Source organism: Falco punctatus (assembly GCF_963210335.1).
Source record: "Falco punctatus genome assembly, chromosome: 6".
Lineage (NCBI taxonomy): Eukaryota > Metazoa > Chordata > Aves > Falconiformes > Falconidae > Falco > Falco punctatus.
The window spans coordinates 30294886-30315050 of NC_137585.1; the positions used below are offsets into that span (position 1 = coordinate 30294886).

At 35.4% G+C, this 20165-nt stretch overlaps 1 protein-coding gene across 4 annotated transcripts in view; it reads left to right on the forward strand.

Annotated features, from left to right (window-relative positions):
* Positions 1–20165, forward strand: part of PARPBP (PARP1 binding protein) — a 57393-nt gene that overhangs the window by 25016 nt on the left and 12212 nt on the right. For 3 of the 4 annotated variants that reach the window (XM_080392703.1, XM_080392700.1, XM_080392702.1), the window contains exons 7-9: positions 9234–9417; positions 14707–14885; positions 19253–19334. In XM_080392703.1, coding sequence (XP_080248829.1) covers positions 9234–9417; positions 14707–14885; positions 19253–19334 — 445 coding nt within the window. The remainder of the gene's footprint in view (positions 1–9233; positions 9418–14706; positions 14886–19252; positions 19335–20165) is intronic. The other variant, XM_080392701.1, reaches the window with a different exon arrangement.

The following is a 20165-nucleotide window of genomic DNA, read 5'->3' on the forward strand; positions in this document are numbered from 1 at the left end:
CACCTAGTTCCAACCCCCCTGCCATGGGCTGGGACACCTTCCACTAGACCAGGTTGCTTGGAGCCCCATCCAGCCTGGCCTTGAGCACCTGCAGGGATGGGGCAACCTCAGCTTCTCTGGGCAACCTGGTTTTGTGCCTCACCACCCTCACAGTTAAGAAGAGCTCCTCCATACCTCTGAGCGGCTCCTACATGTAGAGGGCGCTTCCCCACTTGTCTTTCCTGAAGAGCTAATATTATATTAATCCTTTGTAGCACTCCAGCTGTCAGGCTGTCCCACCATGTCTTGGTTATTCCAATGAAGTTGTAGTTGTGTAATCATGAGGAGCTTATATTCCTTCTAACCTTTTTTATTGTGTTTTACTGGGTAAATCTCTTTAGACTGTTTTAGAGTGTATGCAATGTACTGTTTTTCAGTAAAATACTGAGAACTTGGCCACTAACCTTAGTTTCTCAACTCTTAGCATCATTGAAATGAAGACTATTTTGATGTTTAAATATTTACAGTGTAAGTTATGATTCTATAGAATGATCCAAATTAAGACTGTATTACCATTGCACCATGTTAACAAATATTGTGTTTGTGACTTAACTAAAAATGTTCCTGTGTTTGGAAGAAATAGAAAAATACCAACAAATCTTATGTAAGTAAATAATTATTTTATAAGAAGAAAAAAATAAGTTTAAACCAGAGTCTTAAATTTTCCTTGAAAGTACTTGCCACTTCAGACTAATGTGCTTTAACATAACTTTATAATAGAAATACTGATATGCTTTAATCTGATTTTTTCATTTAAACTTAATGTCAAAAATGTTTTAATATGTTGAAGTAAATAATTTTACAAATAAACTTAATTGCGATTTGAAATGGATTTACAAGAAAACAAAATATTTTGATGGAAAAAGGTGATCTTTTGAGGTTAAGTCCAACTTCAGACATCACAGTTGAAGTGTGGTATCTTAAGTGCCCCACTTGTAAAATAAAGCATTCAATTAAAAATGTGCTTTTTGTAATTTACTGTCCCTTTCCTTCCTAATTTAGGCTGGTGCTGGAGAATACACTGACCATTACGTCCTAGATATGGAAGGTCAGATATAGACCCTTAATTAAAAAGAAGACATGAAGGTTATGGCACTTTAGTATTAGTGCTGGAATCTTACCCTTAAGCCATCATACAGACACCAAACTACCAGTTCATCTGTTTCCACAGCCTACCTTTAATCCATATTCGAGAAGCAGTCTGGCAGCTCCCTGCCCATAATTTCTATCCTGATAACTTTCATTAAATTGCAGGAAAGTAATAATGTGTGGAGGGAACTACTAAGCTGGATATGTTACGGTAGAACAATTGAACTGTAGCATGGAATGCACATGGCTGCTCATCAGGAATCTTGTTCTGAGAAGAATACTTCTTTAGTTTTATAGTATGTTTGTCACTGGACTTGAGGAACATTGCTTGGTAGGGAGAATATCCAAAATTAATCCTAGTGAGAGCAGACACTGACAGAACACCAACTTTGTTGTTTGCAGTAAGTTCTTGGGAAGGCGCTAGATCTTTTAGATGGTGGTACTTCCTGAGGAAGAGTCACCCAGTTTTCTTCCACTACGGTAAAAGAAATTTTTAGCAATACAGCAAAAGTGGCAGCGGCAAGATGGAAAAATACTTAGCAACAGGATTATTTTTTGCTGTATTTTATTATGAATCTAATAAACTGCAAAACTCCAAAGGGCCTAAAGTAGGGTCTTCAGCTAATATTTAATTGTGTATGGTTTGAAAAACTAGAGTAATAATGCATGCATCCATTGTTTGAGGTAGAATTTTTGATTATTAGGAGTGTTTTAATATCACTTTTTTCTTTTACAAATATATTTAACATCTAGATAAGTTCACTGATACAATTTTTGAAATTAATGTGAAGTAATCTTTTTAAATCTATGCATATAACAAAAAAAAAAGGGTTTTCTTTAAAGGCACAGTTATTGCTCTGTTAAGAGCATGTGTATTTTATATTATTTTTTAGATAAAATTTATCCCGCTCTTCTAACCAGGTAGATGAGGCTGTACTTGTCATCTTGCTGCTTTGTGTTTGAGAGTAGAATTAGACTGCTATTCTCTTCAAATAGTTCTAAATTAAAAAGTTGGCTGACTGTTCAGGTTTTACTAAGTTCTAAAACAGCTTTGTAAATCCATAACAAAGAAAAAGGCTGTGCTACTCTTGCAACCCATAATCACTAGATGTTTGTAATCTGGTTTAAGGCATTTGTTCCTGCTACGTAAGTTAGATATGTTTGTCATCTATTTTTTAACCTCTGTTGGAGAAGTTGAAATGAATGAATAAAAATGTTGACCTTACTATAATAGAATTTTCATATATTGTTTTCTGTTCTTGGAATAGGCTTCAGGAGTCTGTTCTGCTTTTTATCAGGTTTTGAATATTGTCCATATCTTCAACATTTTTTCTTCTGTATGCTACTCTATAGTCTTTTCCACAAAGGATATATTTCCAGAAAATAAATAAAAGTGCTTCTGCATCACATTAATTTTGCACACTGAGGCCCCAGTTCTGTAAGAAGAGCTCTTGCCATTGTGATTTAGATTTTAGGTTAGCAGAGAAGCTTGTATTTGTGGTAATTTTATTAGGAACAGAATAGACAAGTTTGATAAGGAAAATGAGTTGGAAATGTGATAGGACTAGGACACAATGATTTAAGGCAAAAGGGTTCAAGTGGGCACAAGATTAAGAATATTTTTAGTATAAGTAACCAGTGACAGAAGATATGGTTTATACAATGCCTAGTTAACAAGTAGAGTTTTACATTGTACTGTGGTTTTTTAAACTCCCTTTAGAAGCACTGGTGCAAATAAGGCATTTCTAGCATATGATTCATTTTACCTTAAACATCTGTTTTTCTCTGGCTACAAGACACCTGAACTGTCTGCTCCTCTTAGCGCTGGTTCATGCTGAAGATGGTAAGCTATTCATTCTGTCAGTTGATGTAAAATGTTTAGAAACTTGTTAATTAAAAAAAAAAAAAAGTTAACTGAATGTTGTCTGTAAAACTAAGCACGTAGAGGCTGCTAGTGAAGTCTTAGTTCAGTCACCCGAAATGCATGCATTAGCAGTCTTTAATTGTGTGATCAAATACTTTCCCCTCATCCACCCACCCAGCAGTCCTAGCTTTTGTGGCTAGGAAACAAGAGTGCAAATTGAGGCTGTGTAATGGAAGACAGTAGTCTTTGTTGGACCCTTCTGAGCTGCTAAAGCAAATGAAAAGTCATGCAGGCCATCAAAGGAGGGAAAGGGTGCTTGGTTCTATGTCTCTTCTGCTGTGGACTTGCCATGGAATACTGGACAGACACACTGATGGTCACATTTGATCTTTGCCAAGTCCACTCAGCTGAAGATCGACACTGTACTGTTGGATCCAGGCTTTTGTGTCTTAACATTCCCAGCTGGATGGACAGTGGAAGGTGGATGCTTCTGAATGGTTGGGGTTTTTTAGCATTTATAATTGTTCTGATAGATTTTCTCTGATTATTTCTATCATAGCTGAAGGTAGCAGTAGGTTTTCTAGTTGAGGTTTCTTTCAGTTCATACCTTTTGAACAAAGAAACATTGTTGCACATGACGCTGAACAGAAAATCATATTAGAGTCTAAAAAAATTGCTTTTTTACAACCTCTTTTATAGTGGTAGATGACAGATGTTTACTACTAACTGGATTTGATGAGTTGTCCTTTGAGATGATTTAAAAGACCATGGATGTGAGATTAAAGCACTTTGTCCTAGAATGTTCCGTGTCAGCAGGTTATGATCTGAATAAAACATCAGAGGAACCTTGTTAGCAGGCACCCTGAGTGGAGAGGGACAAGGTCTCTCCAGTTCTCAATTGCCTTAAACAAATAACATTGCTTTGTTTAATATATCAAGTTCATTCTTGAATTCAGTTAGATTTCTTGCTCCTCTTTCAGATTTAAGAACTAAAATTCTTCACCTTTGCTGCTGTAAAAATTATCTGAAGATGGATAACTTTGCCCATTTAATTCCATATTCAAAACAAACTTTGCTGCCTTTCTAGCTGTTAGGAACTGCAAAGTGGGTAACAGTGTTCAGCCTTACTGTGTTCATATAAAGATTTCTTTTCTACTACCATGCCAGATATTTTGAAGTTCATTTAAGTTCAACTGATTTTCTACATAATATAAACCTATAAAAGAGTAATATCACAGCAATCTGGCATAGAGTCTCAATTTTATATAAATAATAAAAAAAAAGCCAAACAAAACACAAAGCAAAACAAAAAAAACCCCAAACCCCAAAACCCAACCAAACAAAAAACCTCCCTACAAACAAAACCCCAAAATCCCAAGTTGCATTTTTACCACATTTTCCTTTTACTTCGTGCTTTTAGTTCATTGTTAGTGAGATTTAAAAAGATTAAGTATACTACTAGTGGTTCTGAAGTTGCTCAGGTAACTTATCTGATTGCTTTAGATAGAACTACCATATTTATTGTTAATTTATAGTTTCATCTTTTTGATGGTTGTTTCTCAAGTTGTTTTTTGCCAGTGAGTTGTGTTTTCTGGGAAAAGAATGAGATCCTTTTTACCACAGAAAGGACTCTAAATTTAGACCAAGTCCTAGCTATCTCCATTTGTGCTCTAGATGGCCTATATAAAGAGATGAAAAGAATGCTTCTCCTACTGAGACTGTCTTGACGGTACTTTCTGAAACTGCTAGACATGGTTAGTTAGGGCTTTCTGTAGTAAGCTTTGAAATATTCATGAAATAGCACAAATGAGAGAAATTCAACATTTTATAAATATATTCAAGATTAAGAAAAGAAACTTTACAATGTAACTTATTTTGTTATATCCTGATGTAAAATGGCATAAGCTGTGGCACAGTGTTTCAGTACTAATCCACACACATTAGATCAACATTTTATGTCTTGGCTTGTTTATATAAATTCTAGTTGAAGTATGAATAAACTTTTCCTTCTCTTTGCTCCAGTTAGTACTGTGTATATCTGATGGGGGACTGGAACTCTTCCCTGGAAAAGGAGGAATATGGGGAAAAAAAGAGATTAAATGAACTTTACTTCTACTAGCAAATATCCTTAGTTGGCATTGAGTAGTAGAAGCAAAAAAAATAAACCTAGAAAATGTTTTTATCACAGTTGTTTTTTGGTGGTTTTTTCCCCTCTGTGAAAAGCTACAAGGTAATAGGCATATACAGAGCATAGCATTTAAATTAAGGGCATAATCATCTTAATTAACTGATGCCTGGTGCTATATGTATGGTAATACTTTTTGTTCCAGTATACATACGTGTATATGTATGTAAAATGTGTGGAATGATGTAGATAAGCTCAGGATATCTCTAGACAGAAAGGACTGAACAAAGACAAGTTCAGTCAGTCCCTTCACCAGCTTGTTTGTCTTGGAGTTCTAGGTTGAGCACAGTATTTATAGAATAGATACTATACATTTAACACAATGCTTTTCCCATTTGAGGGTATTATTTTGGAAAGTGTCAATTTGGGGCTGAAGGAAATAAAGCAGTTTAGCAAGAAGCATCAGGAAACTTGGCTACAGTTCCTATATGCATCTCTGAGACAGAACTTTTCTTCAACAGCGATCTCTTCTTACCTCTTGACAACTTGCACTGGATGATTCCTCCAGCCCTTGAACTTTTCATTCTCTTGTGGTTAGATTGAATTGTGGTTTTTGTGGTTTCTGGAGCAGAGGTACACCAGCATCTTTTTTTTTTTTTTTTTTTTTTTTTTTATTTTTAAATATCCTTTCTAAGATCTGGATGGTTCTTGACCTGTGTGCAGAGAGACTTCACATGGTAACTTTTCTTTTGTCTAAGTGCATACATTGTGCTTAGATTTCTGCAAAGCATAAGTTTTTCTGTTTAACCAAGACTGCAAATCTAATGTAAATTGAATAAACTTTAATCTGTAAAAGTTAAAGCTGAGAATTCTGTGGAAATGTTTGGTTTTGACCTGGAAAAAAGCCAAAAAAAAAAAAAAAGTTTCAAGTTAACTTCACATTTTCTAAGTTATTTACAGGAATCTTGTTCAGCCAGGATAAGCCAAAACAGCAAGGTCTCTGGCCCAGTTCCCTCCATGTATTTTAACAGGAAGCAATATAAACAATCTAGTTTTCCTCTGACTTAATTCCTGTTCTTACCTCTGCCCTTTTATTTTATATGAATGTAGACATACAGTTTCATTTGATTGAAGTTCTCCCAACCAGAATTCTAAAATTAATCTTCAGAATTTGATGTGTACAAAATAGTAACTTTCTTTCAATTTGCAAGATATGCTTTTAGGGTAAGTAGGCAGGAGAATGGAGGAAGCCAGTAAGCATGGATGAAGTTGAAAAATTTGTCGTCATTTCACTCTTGGATATGCCACCTGGAGTAATAAAACCATTGCCATTGCCTTGAGTTTTTGGCAGACCTGTGATTTTCAGCATCATTGATGTATCTAAAAATTTTACTGTAGGTGCCAATAGCAGCTCAGGAGTTCAGGGTGTGTGAATAAATATGGAGTCATTTTGTACAGCCCATGTACAATAGTTAAAACAATTGGTTTCTGAGCTAGGTAGACTGATGTTAGGTTATTCTCTACATTCTGCCTTTCTGCTTTGATTTGGACTATAAACCGAGCTCTCAGGGGAAAAAAAAGGTAAAACTTCAGTAATTCTGCTTTTAAAGGCAAGGTTTAACAGGCTACCCTTTTTCAGGGTTGGCCATCCTATCCAATTATTAGATGTTGCTGGAAAATGGCTAGTGTTTCTTAAAGTCTGGAGAAAGAAACTGTAGGTTAATTGGAAAGGGAAGATGGATTATTGCAATAGGAAATCAGATGGTGCCTGGAAGGCTGGGGTTTGGGGTTTTTTGCTTGTTTTAATTTTTTGAGTCACTGCTGTCACCGCAGAGAATCTCCATTAAGGATATGAAATGTGATTGTACAACCAAAAGAAAGGTCCACAAGTACAGGATCTTGTCTCCAACACTGGCAATAAATACATGCCTTGTATGAACAGAGAAAATCTTTATGATACTTCTCCTGAGTGCTGTCTCAATCTCTAATCTTAGTTCAGAGTATGTCCTAAACACAGAGTTCTACCTATTTGTCCTGGGAATTGTTTTGTTTGTGTTTTTTTTAAGAACAGGTCCTTTGTACCTCTTGTTATGATTTTTTTCCATTATTATTGTGTGTGTTATTAGCTGGTATTCAAAGGTGAAAATTACTCTGTACATAAGAAAGTAAAAGGGGAGGGAATTAATAAAAAAACAAAAAACAACAACAAACAACTATAAATTAGAGCTAAAAAATAAATTACAGATTATCACACTCTGAAATGGTTGAGGAAGATAAGCAGAGAGAGAATGAAATTGAAGACAGTGTGTCACAGGGAAATAATGAAGTTCTTAGACATATGGTGTTGAAGAGAAGATAAATGGTTGCTTGGTGAGGTGATGGGAATCTTGATTATAATCAACTTTGTTGGCCTGGGTGATGGGTTCATGTTCTCAGAAGACTGAAGAATTGATAAAGTTTTCAAACAGCATGCAACTTCAAAAAGCTTTTTGCGAAGAGATGCATTATGATGTAGGAAAGCTGAGTGGTTCTTGTAGTGCTTTTTTGTTGTTGTTTTTTGTTTGTTTGTTGTTTGCCCAACCTCAAGCAATGGCAAAACATTAAGTGAAAGACTGTATGTTCTGTGTAGATACTGGACAAAATTATTAAGCTCTTAACTCAAGGGGTTTATTCTGTCTTTCACTAAATCTTTAAAGTAGCCAAGACACATTTGCTGTCTCAATATAGTTTCTTATAATCTCTGAGATAAGATCTGTGATCCCCTAGCTAATTTACTTAAGCTGGTTCATAGTCATAGTTCATAGTAGTGGTGGATAACTAGTGATTCTTACCTTTGTACCTCCATATGGCTTTTGCACCTACTCACCACACAACTCCCGCAAAATAAGCAATTTGCTCCTAACACTTGGATTTTCCATTATTGTCATGGGGCTATGCTCACTGTCGTTACAAGGTTATAGTTCTTTTATTACATTTGAGCAGCATTGTTCAGGGCAGCATTTTCAACCCAAGCGGAAAGATGCACTTATAAATGGCCAGTGGAATTCTTGGAATTTTAACTGCTTCTTCTCATTCACTAGGTCTGGGTAAATCAAGGTGTGCTGTCACAAGAGCTTTGGTCCCTGTAACCAATTTTTAGACACAGAATTGTGGGGGTTTTTGTGCTTCTTCAAGAATTATTATTTTTTTTTTTTACATACTCAGGGTAATGTGTTCTACCTGGCAGCCTGCTATATTACCATTTTTATAGAATATGTGGATCTTGCAAGTCTGAGGGAGCAAGACATGGTGTAGTTCTCTCAGTACTGCCTACTGGAACAACATCTGTACAACTGTAACTGCTAATCACTCAAGAGTCTTTTGAAGAGACCTGGTAGTTCTAATCCAAAAGTGATCCCCAAAGTAGTCTGTCATACATGCAATGTGGTTCAAGGTACAGGACAAAAAATGAAATTAACAGTCTAAACATAGTTTAGGTGCACTCACAAATATCACCTTATCCTTTTACAAGAGTTAAAATAAAGTTCTTCTATCAATTAGATTCAATTATTTATACTTTTGATGTCAAACTGCACGGACGTTTCATGATTAAACTAAGTTCTTTTCTGTAAGCATTTTTTTCTAGATGATGAAAAAAGATTAATAGTGTGTGCCTTTATGGCAGTGATGTTCATCTAGTCTAATTACTATCTATTTAAATAAAATTGAAGGCAGATTGATAGTTTGAAGTACAAAAACCTCAAAAATCTAATGGGCTGTTAAATTGGAATGCATGTTCCAATGAAACTTTTTTTTTTTACATGTAAACAACTTATGAGCAAAACAGTAGTGGTAGGTTTAAAGAAAGTAATTTTCTCTGAACTTTTATGAAGTTAATGTTGCAGCTCAGACTATTACTAAATGCTGAATTCATTACCTTTCCTTATAATATTTTTCTTTTTTTTCCCCCAAACTATTATGTTGAATAATACTTCTATGCTGCTGTTTGATTTAAAAGATCAAAGCTGTTCTTTGAAGAGTTTTGATTAGCTGTGAAGACTGGCTATGTTCAACACTAATAGGTATACTAGAGTGCTGCCAAGGTTAATGTGGAGATGACCCCGTGCCTATTTTCAGAATTGCAGGGGAGCGAATTCTGTCAACAGTGAAGATGCATTTGATAAAAGACCGAAGCAATGGGGATCCTTTCTGTCAGGCAATAGAGGAAGTTGTAGAAGATTTGGATTTGAAGATTAAAAATATTATCGATTCACAACATGAAGTCTTGACTGCCAGCACTACTGGAGTCAGTCCAGCACGGGTAATGGGACTTCTTTTGTTCTTTTTACTATTGAGCTTTAACAAGAAAGCAAATGCCTTTTGTCTGGTTTGTTTCTTTTTTTACTTTTTAAAGGACTTTACATAGTGTATTATCTTTTCCTAACAGTACAGTGCAGTGTCATTTCCTTTAAACTGTGGTTTTAAACTTGTTGAGAGACTTATACTTGAGGATTACAGTGTGGATTTCAAAAAGCTGATTTACTTAAATGTCTTACCTCAAAACTGTAAATAAAATACTTTGCAAAATGTAATTTGTTCATGTAGTAGATACTTATAACTGTCAGGTTTGCCAGTAAATTCAAGGCAGTAGAGCTGTAACAAATTTCCAAACAAAAAAGCCTCATCGAAGGTGGAATTAAGATTGGAGAACATGTGTCAGTAATTTTGATTAAAATACACAGGTTTTAATTAGCTCATCATCAAGTATTTCTCAGGGTAAGGCATTCAAAATAAGGTTAAATATGAAACAATTCCAAAATATGGTGAAATGTGGAGTGGGAGAGGAATAAAAATAAACCCCCCAATAATCAATGTGTAGGTTTTTCTCTTTTAGTGTTTCAAGACATTAATGAAACTATTAATGGTTTTAATTTCATGGAAAGTATCAGCATATTTGAAGTTCTTTAAGTCAGGTGTGGAGAGTGAAATACAGGTTTTGAAAACATAAATCTGCTTTATTTTATGTTGTTGATATATAAAAAATATCTAATGTCATGTATTTTTGTCTAGGAAACTTTTAAAACCTTACAGGCACTTTGAATGTGTGTATGTTGTTAGACTAGTTTGTTTTGTGAAATTGCTGGAATTACCCCGTGGTAACATAAGACTTTTAACAAATTTTTAATCAGACTTCCAATGTGCTTTTTCTTGTCTATGAGAGAGAGCTAAAACCAGACATATCCTAGTGGCTAGTTAAACTGGTTTAAATGTGTGTTTCCACTGAGCAGCTGGAGTATCTATTTCATCCTTATTTTCCTGTTACCCCTGAATCTTTCATCATTGTATTTCCCTGTTTCCATTACATATCATTCTGTTTCTTTCTCTTCCCTATCTGAAAAACTGATCACAGATATCAGTTCTGTCTTTAGCTACTTGTATTACTGATAAGATTTTTTAAAAAATAGATCATTAGAAGCTAGGTTAATAAACTATTTTGTTAAAACTTCATTCTTCAGAGGAATTCACCAAAAAATTGCTTTTCCAAAATGGTTCATGTTTCTTATTGTTCTGCAATTCACAGTCTAATGACTCTGTAGGACTGTTTACCAGTATCCTTGTTGAGGCAGAAGATAGTAAAGGTGTTTTTATCCTGGTATTGTTAAGAAATGTGGTGAAATACTTAATGCCACTGATAGCAGTGTGAAGTTATTTTTCTCAAAATGGGCACCTGAAAGCAGCTTATGAACGTAATTATATTACTGTGAGGCTGTGGTTCTATGTTGAAGTTTTTGCCAATTCTTGAGTTTAAGTTAATTGATTGTTGGAACATCCCATCTGCTCCTGAATGGTCAGATTCTACCACAGCTTTTCTCAGTGAGTAAACTTGAGTACATAGCAGAGGATGATAGATTTGAAGCTAATTCTTTTCAATGTACTCACTACAGTATATCCATACTCACTTACCATATGGATATAACTGAGAGCCATCAGACATGACTGTGGTCTGGATGTGACTAAGGTGCCACTTGGCTTGACAAATCTAGTGCAGTATTGGGTTTATGTGGCTGTGTTTTGGTAGTAGGGAGGGCTGCAGGGGTGGCTTCTGTGAAAAGACACCAGAAGCTGCCCCCATATTGGACAAAGCCAATTCCAGCTGGCTCCAGGGTGGGTCTGTTGCTGGCCAAAGCTGAGGCAATCAGCAATGGTCATAGTGCCTCTGTGATAACATTTAAGAAAGGGTAAAAAGTGCTGTGCAACAGAAGCGGGGAGAGAGGAGTGAGAACATGAGAGAAACAACTCTACAGACACCAAACTCAGTGAAGAAGGAGGGCGAGGAGGTGCTCCAGGCACCAGAGCAGAGATTTCCCCTGCAGCCTGTACTGAAGACCATGGTGTGATGCAGGTTGTCCCTCTGCAGCCTATGGAGATACACAGTAGAGCAGATATCCACCCTGCAGCCTGTGGAAGACCCCATGCTGGAGCAGGTGTGCCCTGAAGGAAACTGTGACCCCATGGAGAGCCCGCACTGGAGCAGGTTCCTGGCAGAAACAGTAGCCCATGGAGAGGAACTCACACAGAAGCATATTTTCTGGCAGGACCTTATGGGCAACCCATGCTGGAGCAGTCTGTTCCTGAAGGACTGTACACGGTGGAGAGGATCGATGCTGCAGCAGTTCTTGAAGAACTACAGCCTGTGGGAAGGACCTGCACTGGAGAAGTTTGTGAAGGCCTGTATCCCATTGGAGGTACCACATGCAGGAGCAGAGGAAGAGTGTGAGGAAGAAGCAGCAGCAGAGACAAAGTGTTAGAAATTGGCCACAACCCTCATTCCTCATTGTGCATCCCCCCTGTGCCACTTGGGGGAAGGTGGTAGAAGAGCAGGGCGTGAAGTTGAGTATGGGAAGAAGGTAGGGGTTGTATTCTGATTAACTGGCAATGAATTACATTAATTTCCTTAAGTCAAGTCTGTTTTGCCCATTTGGTAATTGATAATGAACTCCCTGTCCTTATCTCAACCCCATGAGCTTTTCATAGTATTTTCTCTCACTGTCCTGTTGAAGAGGGTGAGTGATAGAGCAGCCTGGTGGGCACCTGGTGGCTAGGCAAGGTCAACACACAATGGTCCTTTGTGGTGCCCATTGTGGTGCCTGAGGAACTGGAGATAAGGACATTAATTGGGAGAGGTAACGGACAAAATATGGACTAAACATCACTAGAGTACACAGTAAGTTTGGGGAAATTTTGTTTTTGTAATTGTGGTGAAGGGACAAGGTGTGGAGTGTGTGTAAATTGTCTGCCTTTGTTGGTGTTGTGTTTATTTGTTGATGATGCTTATTTGATTTTGGTGTAGGGAATTTTTTTTTGTTAATGTAAATGAAGTTTGTGGAGAGTGTGATGAATGCATATTGTAATGATAATTCTTAAATGTGTGATTCACAGAGACACGGGATGGAAAAGGGAGCTTAGGCAAATGTTGAGACTATTATCAAATTACATATTTTAGTAGAGCTTAGTGTAGAAGAACATTTTTTACTAACCGTATAGAGGGGTAGGTACCATTACTAATAATAATAATAAAAAAATAAACCAACAAAAAAAGCCCATAAGTTTTCCAAATTAGTTTGAGCTGTATAAAAAATGTAAAGCATCTGTATTGTTCCATTAAGATCTCAGGACAGCAAAGATTCATGTTCTATGCTGAATTTCACATAAAGCTTGTTTTTTTATTTTGTTTTCTTTTTTACTTTATATAGAACCCCCCAAACCCTGATGCTATAATTTTTCAGAAAAGACAGTCTATATTCAGAATAAGTTCTGGCTTTGACAGGATGTTATGTTTTTTCATATGTAAGAGATTGTATCATTTCTTTGAGTGCAGATTTAAAATATGATCTTAACTACAGAGCTGAAAATTATGCCTTCACTAACTCCTGGGAAGGCTGCTTCCTCATGAAATGTACCTGAAAAGAGTTATTTTGTTAGAAAAATCCTTTTTTTTTTTTTTTTTTTCCCTGCTGGCAGTGACAGTTTTCTTCCATCATTGTTTGTTTTTCCTGCAAATACCTGCTTTATAAGAATCTAGAGATCCAGGAAAAGTTATTGCTTTTAAGCACTACCTTGTGTTGAATGAAGCCTGCAAAGTGACTAATGGGAATTATGATTAATTTCTTCCCGAGAAAATTACTACTGCAAATGGAATCTGGTGTTTCTGGACCTAACAAGAATACTCTGGAGTAGCTAATGGTCGCTATCCTTGAAAGACTGATGAACTATTTTCTTGAAAAAATAATTTGAATTATGATTTTAAGCTTACTAACAAACAAGATTTTTATGGCAAGCATTCTTGTCTTGCCTAAAGTTCTTACTGCGCCTTGGACAATAAGTTTTTAGTCCATGGTTGGTATACCAGGTCACTTCTTGTAGTACATGAGATTTCTGAAGGTCATCTTTTGGCAGTTAGGAGCTTGTTATATTCTAAAGACTATTTTTTTTCCTTTTTGTATAATTAGTCAAGATGATGCCAAATTTGTACTTCTCTCATTAAGACAGATTTACTGTGACACACATGACATTTTATAAAAATCTATTATGAGGTGATGTAATGACTGAAGAGGTTCAGAATAAATTTTGAGGAAATTAAATGGTACTGAAATAGGCCAATTCTGTAAAGCCAAGTAACAACCATTTCTGTAATTGCTATTTCTAGCTATTGATTATAACTTATAGTAACTGACTGACATGTGTTGCTATGGTTTCTTGAAAGCTACATACACTAATTGATGTAATCAAATAGAGAGAGAAATAGAATTTGATCTTTTCAAGACTGTGTTTAGAAGCAGTTAACTGATTAGATAAATGCAGTTCATTGCTTGTCCTGTCCTGAACAAAGTCAGGCTACTCAGTGTTTCTGTGTATTGGTGAGTAAGAAAGCCTACAGTTTTTAAAATCTACTACTGTGTATTAAGCACTAAATTTCTCTGTGGAACTCCTAGTACTTTTAAAGAAAAATACAGCAAACTTGCAATTCTTGCAGTCCCGTAGTGGCGATGGAATTCTACATCTGTACCGTTGACTGTAGCATTGAGCACTTCCAGATGTGGATTATTATTTTCTTTAAGGAATTCTTTATTCTTTTGAAAATTGTGAGGAATTCACCCTGTTCCAAACAACGGGAGATTGTGTTAAGTACCTCTGTTGTCAAATCTTGATGGAAACCTCACTTTTAACCAACTGCTTTACCGAATTCAGTTAATCAGAGGAGTTGGACTTCACCAGAATGTGTTTGTGTACCACATAGCACTCAAACTGGTTGTGAGAAAATGTATGTTAATTTCTGCTGCATGGCTTCATCACAGATTTGTATATTTATCTGTGTGACTTGCTCATCAGTGTATACCTCCAGTTGGCAGTGATCTAAACTCTTCTAATTTCTTGGGATGAGGAAGAAACTTAACCCGTGGGCAGGTTCCCCATAAATGCTTACTGCGGAAGGGAAGGAGGGGCTTCCTAACACCTTGTGCTGATATGGGTTGCTTTTGGAAGCAAGCTGTTGGTCTTGCTCGTTGACCTTTTCCTGTTGTATATTCCTTTTAATTTTATTTACTTTCAGCCAAAATTGCATTCCATAAATCATGGCACTGTGTATTGTGGCAGACACACTGTAAAGGTGTTACTCGTTCTTCTGGATGAAGAAGCAGTCAGTCCTCCTACCCAGAACACAGCAGAACTATTATATGATGATGAAAGATTAAATTTGTTTGGAACCACCTCTGTTTTGACACTCTTCAGGTGAGTACTAGAAGTTTTTTTTGTGTTTGTGTTATGTTTGTTTATTTTTAAAGGTCTTATACTGAGTGGCTAAAAAGGCATTGATACTACTTACACAAAGCAAATGACCAAAGTGCAGTCTGTTGTGAGGTTAGATGTAAAGGGAAGGCATTCTTAGAATAGGCTCAAGTTCTCCGAAGTATTCTACCTCCTCATTTGCATTTTCTGTATCTTAAGAAAATATCTTTCATTTTTGTAATATGGACTTTTTGAGCTAGTATGCTTCTGGGCTGCACAAAAACCATGAAAGAATATCATTTGCAACAAACCGTACAAATACCTGTTGAGTTTGAAGTCCTAAGTTCAAATGCTGTCTGTTCAGTAGCTAATTAGATTACAATTCAACTTGAAGATGCCTCCTTTGTCTAGCTATGACACAAGAAATATTTGTATTATATCATGTTTCCTTCCTACACAGTAATTATTTTGCAGATTCAGTTTTAAATAGTAAAATAGTTTTACATATCATCATCCACCAATCAGGATAGTACTCCACAAAGGATGTTGAAACAAATTCACATGCATAAAGATTTTAGTAGGGTCTGTAGCTGGTAGCATACATTGACTGTAATGGTGAAAGTTGCTTTTGAGGAAGAATAAAAGAGGGAGAGGAGAGGAAAGAGAAAACTCTCTTGGTGGCCAGCTGGGAAGTAAAGCAGCCAGGCTTCCCAGACAAGCATCTTCTGTAGTACAGCAGTTGGTTCCCCAATAGTGCTTTTCCCAGAGCAACTGTATCGTCTTCATAAGGACCTGATCAAATCCCATATTGGTTTTCACTGCTGGTGATGCCTTTAGTGGTGGTTGGAGCATCTATCTGTTCATCAGGGCAGGGGCTGTGTGGCCAGTTGCTTATTAAACTCTGTGTATGCACATTTTTGGGTTCCCTAACATAAAAGAAGAGCTACAATGAAAAGGGTAGGAAAAGTGGGGAAGAAGAGGATGTTTCTTCTGCTGGTTGCAGTTGTTTCCCATGAAAGCTCACTATAACAACACTAACAGAGTGTGCAGGTGCAAGGCTGTGAAGGTAACAGGAAGGAAAAAGTGATAAGTCCTAAATTACAAGATGGAGGATCCTAAAAGTCAAAGAATTTAAGGGTTCTCTTAGATTTACTGTTTGAGCTTTTTTATTGAAACCAAAGGAAGAAGCACATTCTAATAAAAAATTTTAAAAAAATTAGTTTCACTAATAAGAATTCTAAATAAACCTGTAATAAATTTGAATACCAAAGGCAGCTTGTAACAAAATATTGTGGAATATTTCTTTCATCTCTCAAATATCTGCGAATAGCTGTAGCTATAAATTTCTACTTCATTATGTAACAATCTTAAAATAACCCTGATTTCAGTCTCATATTTTTCCATTTTCCATTACTTCAGATTCAGAAAAAGTGATTCACATTGCTTTTTAAATTGTTTCATTAATTTAATAAACCTCACCGTGGCTGTATTTTTATCAGTATGAAAAAGGAGCTTAATCAGATCTAGGTTAATGCTCTATGTGAATGGAATCAAGGCCCACCTGAATTCTTCTGAATTAAACATTGCTATTATTCAGAGATAGCAATCTTGATTATTTTTTTTTAAAGGTAGCTCTTCAATTTAAAATGGATTTTAAAGCACTTATTTCTGAATAACAGTGCCCAGTAAGTGCTTTGGTTTCACTTACTCATTTGATTTGTCAACTGAATTAATTTTCTGGAGTTTTCTCCAAAAGGAGAAACATTTGTTTGACTTAAAATCTTCTCAGTGTAGGTGTAAGCAGGTACTGTTCTCTGGGAATTAATATTGTGGTCAAGACAATTCTTGTGTTTTCCTTAATAATTATTAGTGGTCAATTTGTTTTAGATTTCATTTTTCTGTATTTTTTTAAATATTATCTGCATGCTTCCATTTAAAAAAATATTAAGAAGTAATTCATTCATTGGTTTATGATCCTTAATAATTATTTTAGGAATAAAAAAAATCACAAAAACTGAAATAAAACTTGCAAATAACACCTGTTCTCAATTTTTATCAAATCTTTGTGTTCTGCGTTTCTCTAGCAGCTTTACTGTAAGGCTGCAATTGCTTTATGAACGCTGAACACCTTAATACTACACAGGATAGTAGCTAAGGTGTCACTATGATTTACATCAATGTAAGGCACCTCTATGGTACAGCACATTTTTGTTAATGCTTATGTCTCAGATATTTGATCTAGAGTGTTTGCTGCAGTCTTTTTGCCAAGCTGCTGTTAAGAGTAAATCTGGAACAATTTACAGGATGAATCGCAGTACCTTTGGCAGGAAACATCTCTACAATTTTCAGATTCTTTTTCCTAATCTGATTCTGTGTATCAGATTGATGGTCATCCCATATGGTAGTTATTGTTTTATGTTTTCTGACAACCTGTTAGTCATTTGTTTTAGGTTTTACTTCTAGAGTTTTCATTATTGAAGAAATATGTTTAAAGCTCGTGAATAGTTTTGTAGGTGCTCTGGTCAGTTTGAGAGAGCACTGTTAATTTTCAGGTGAAGGCTGAGGTTAAATGAGAGCACCTCTTTTTTTTTTTTCAAACTTCAGCATTTCAGGAATTTTTCTTGCTTTGTTTTCTTTTAATAAATTTCTAGATCAGTAGGGTAGATTTATCTTTCTGCAGTGAAATCCTGCAAAAAAAGCTATTGCTAAGAAGCAGCTATTGTGGGGTGTAATTTTTTTTGGCTTTCTTTAATTAGAAGTATTTTAATTGTAGTTTATGAAATGCATGTGTTTGGGAACTGAAAATGTAAGCACTGACAATACATCCTCAGTGTTTCAGAACATCATAACCAAGCTGAAATTTTTCTTATTTAATCTGTCCTTTAATATATTCATCAGATGTTTTCCTTCTGTAAGCACCTCATTTTTCAGTCTTCTGGAAAATACTCTTTTTAGATTTGCATTATAGAAGTTCAAATAAAATTATGTTGCTATTTTTTTGTATTTTGAAGCTGCTTGCTTACAAGGCAGAAGTGTGCTATTTTTCCCATAATATTTTTAAATTTTTAAGCAAACATAAAAAATGTTGTGATGATATTGAAATCCAAGTAAGGTAATTCTGATATAATTAATGGTATTACTTATGTTTTAGAGTTAAACTCTGCATGACCATGGATAAGTATTTTCATAACTTTCTACAATAAAGGTTCTCTTTCTGGATTTGCAGGTTCAACAGTTATTTGAGGTTTGGGGCAACTTTTTTTTTTGCTCCTGTTTTTATATCATTCCCATCATCTTCCTATCCTAGTAATGTTAAAGTCAATCATTACTACTTGCTCATTTCTTTTCTTGGTTCTTAAAATTTCCTTCTGTTTAAGGAGTAGCGGTGTTGATCGGGTGTACAAAACAAAGCATCTTTTGAAAACACATTTCTGTGGGCACTGAAAAGAAAACCTATCCATGCACTGGAGAAGCAGTGATCATTTAATCAGTTGCTTAGCCTGAGGAATCATTAGTTGTTGGAAAAGTGGAATGCTGAGAATTTTGTCGTTGCAGGTTACAAAGAGGACTCATGAATGAGATCAGCATAGATGGGAGCATGCTGAAGCTATGTATTTTGGCAATTTAAATAGTAAAAACATTGCAAGGTCCTGCAGAAATTTTGCATCACAGAGAAACAGAAATAAATAAAATAAAGAATAAGCTAAATAAAATAAATGTTGTTTATGGAATTATTGAATAGAATGAGCTAAACAAATCAAATAAAAATGAGTTATTTTTGAAAAAACTGCCCTCATGCACACTGGCCTGCTATGAGCATAAACAGAGAAGTAATATTTACAGACGCACAGATTAGTTCTTATTTCAAGATCAAAAAATCCCCTCTTATAAGTATCAATAATTTTTTTGCATTATATGCATTAAAGAGATTCGTTAATGTATGTAACTATTCACATACTGCAATATAGGAGGGCGGAAGCATTTTCTTTGTGTGAGTAGTTCTATTGAAATGTCTGTAAATATGAGGAAAACTATTCTGGATGTCAACCAGATGCTGTTCAGAGGGGTGTAAGTAGAATGGTGACTTGGTAACTCATCACCACCATTACGAATAATAATACTATAGCTGCAGAACTACAATGGTGTAAACATACTGCAAAATGATACCAGAAATTGGAACTGTATGTTTGTTTTCATTATGCTGTCTTCAGTTGTCACAGTACACGTGGTTAGAAAGGGAGAAAACAAAGTAAGGCTTGGAGAGCTAAGATACTTGCCTTCCTGCTTCTGAGGAACTTAATATGGTAACTATTTTTCTTAACTAATTTATTTTACATATTCTAAATACTTCTTATCTCTTTTTAATATAGATCTCCAGCACAGTCCAGTGGATCTTCTCCAAAACCTCTTAGACAACGTATTCAGAAATCTATGGATGAAAAAAAAAAAAAGGTACTGTGTACAAATTGCTATGCAACTATAGATACACTGAAATAATGCTAAAATAAAAAATAATGGTGTTCAAATTCTCAAATACTTGGCTGAAATGTGTCCTATAGCTAAAGAAATGTGATTTGATTTACTTGTGGTGATTAGCCGAACTCAAACAGGGTTGTAATATGAATGGAAATATCTAAAACTCCAGAAGAGAAAGGCTTTAAACTTAAAAGTACTTCTAATGAAGATATTTTAATGGGTATATGCTGAGTTAGTATATATCTCTTCATTTAACCACCTGTGTATTTCAATAGGTTTATTGAAATAAATCTGAAGCTATGTGAAAACAGAACTAAAACTGAACACAGGCACTTGATTTCAGTTCTGATAATATAGGCATTCTAAAAGTGTAATAATGACTTTTTTATTGCATTTTTGGGGGGGAGGGATGCTTTTTATTTATAAAATTCTGAAAACATTTTCATAACATTGCTTTGTGAATAATAAAATAAAGGTGCTAATGTTTGCTATTTTGTAGGTGAAATGGAACATTACAGGAGTATGTTGGTATTGTGAGTGGCAATATTAAAAAGAAAAACTTCAATGTGACTGAAAATTACAGTCTTCCAGGGTACTGCATTTTATGTAGTCTTTTTTCCTCAAAATTGACAAACTTGAATGTTGGGACTATGGAAAGTGGCAAAGCTTGTATTTTCCACAGCATTTCAACAGAGCACTAAATTAAAGTAGTGATTTAATATTTTTTACAAACAGTCCTGACAACAGATAGAAACATAAATGTAATTGGTATATAAGGAACAAAACAGAGGTGTTTTAAGCCATCAG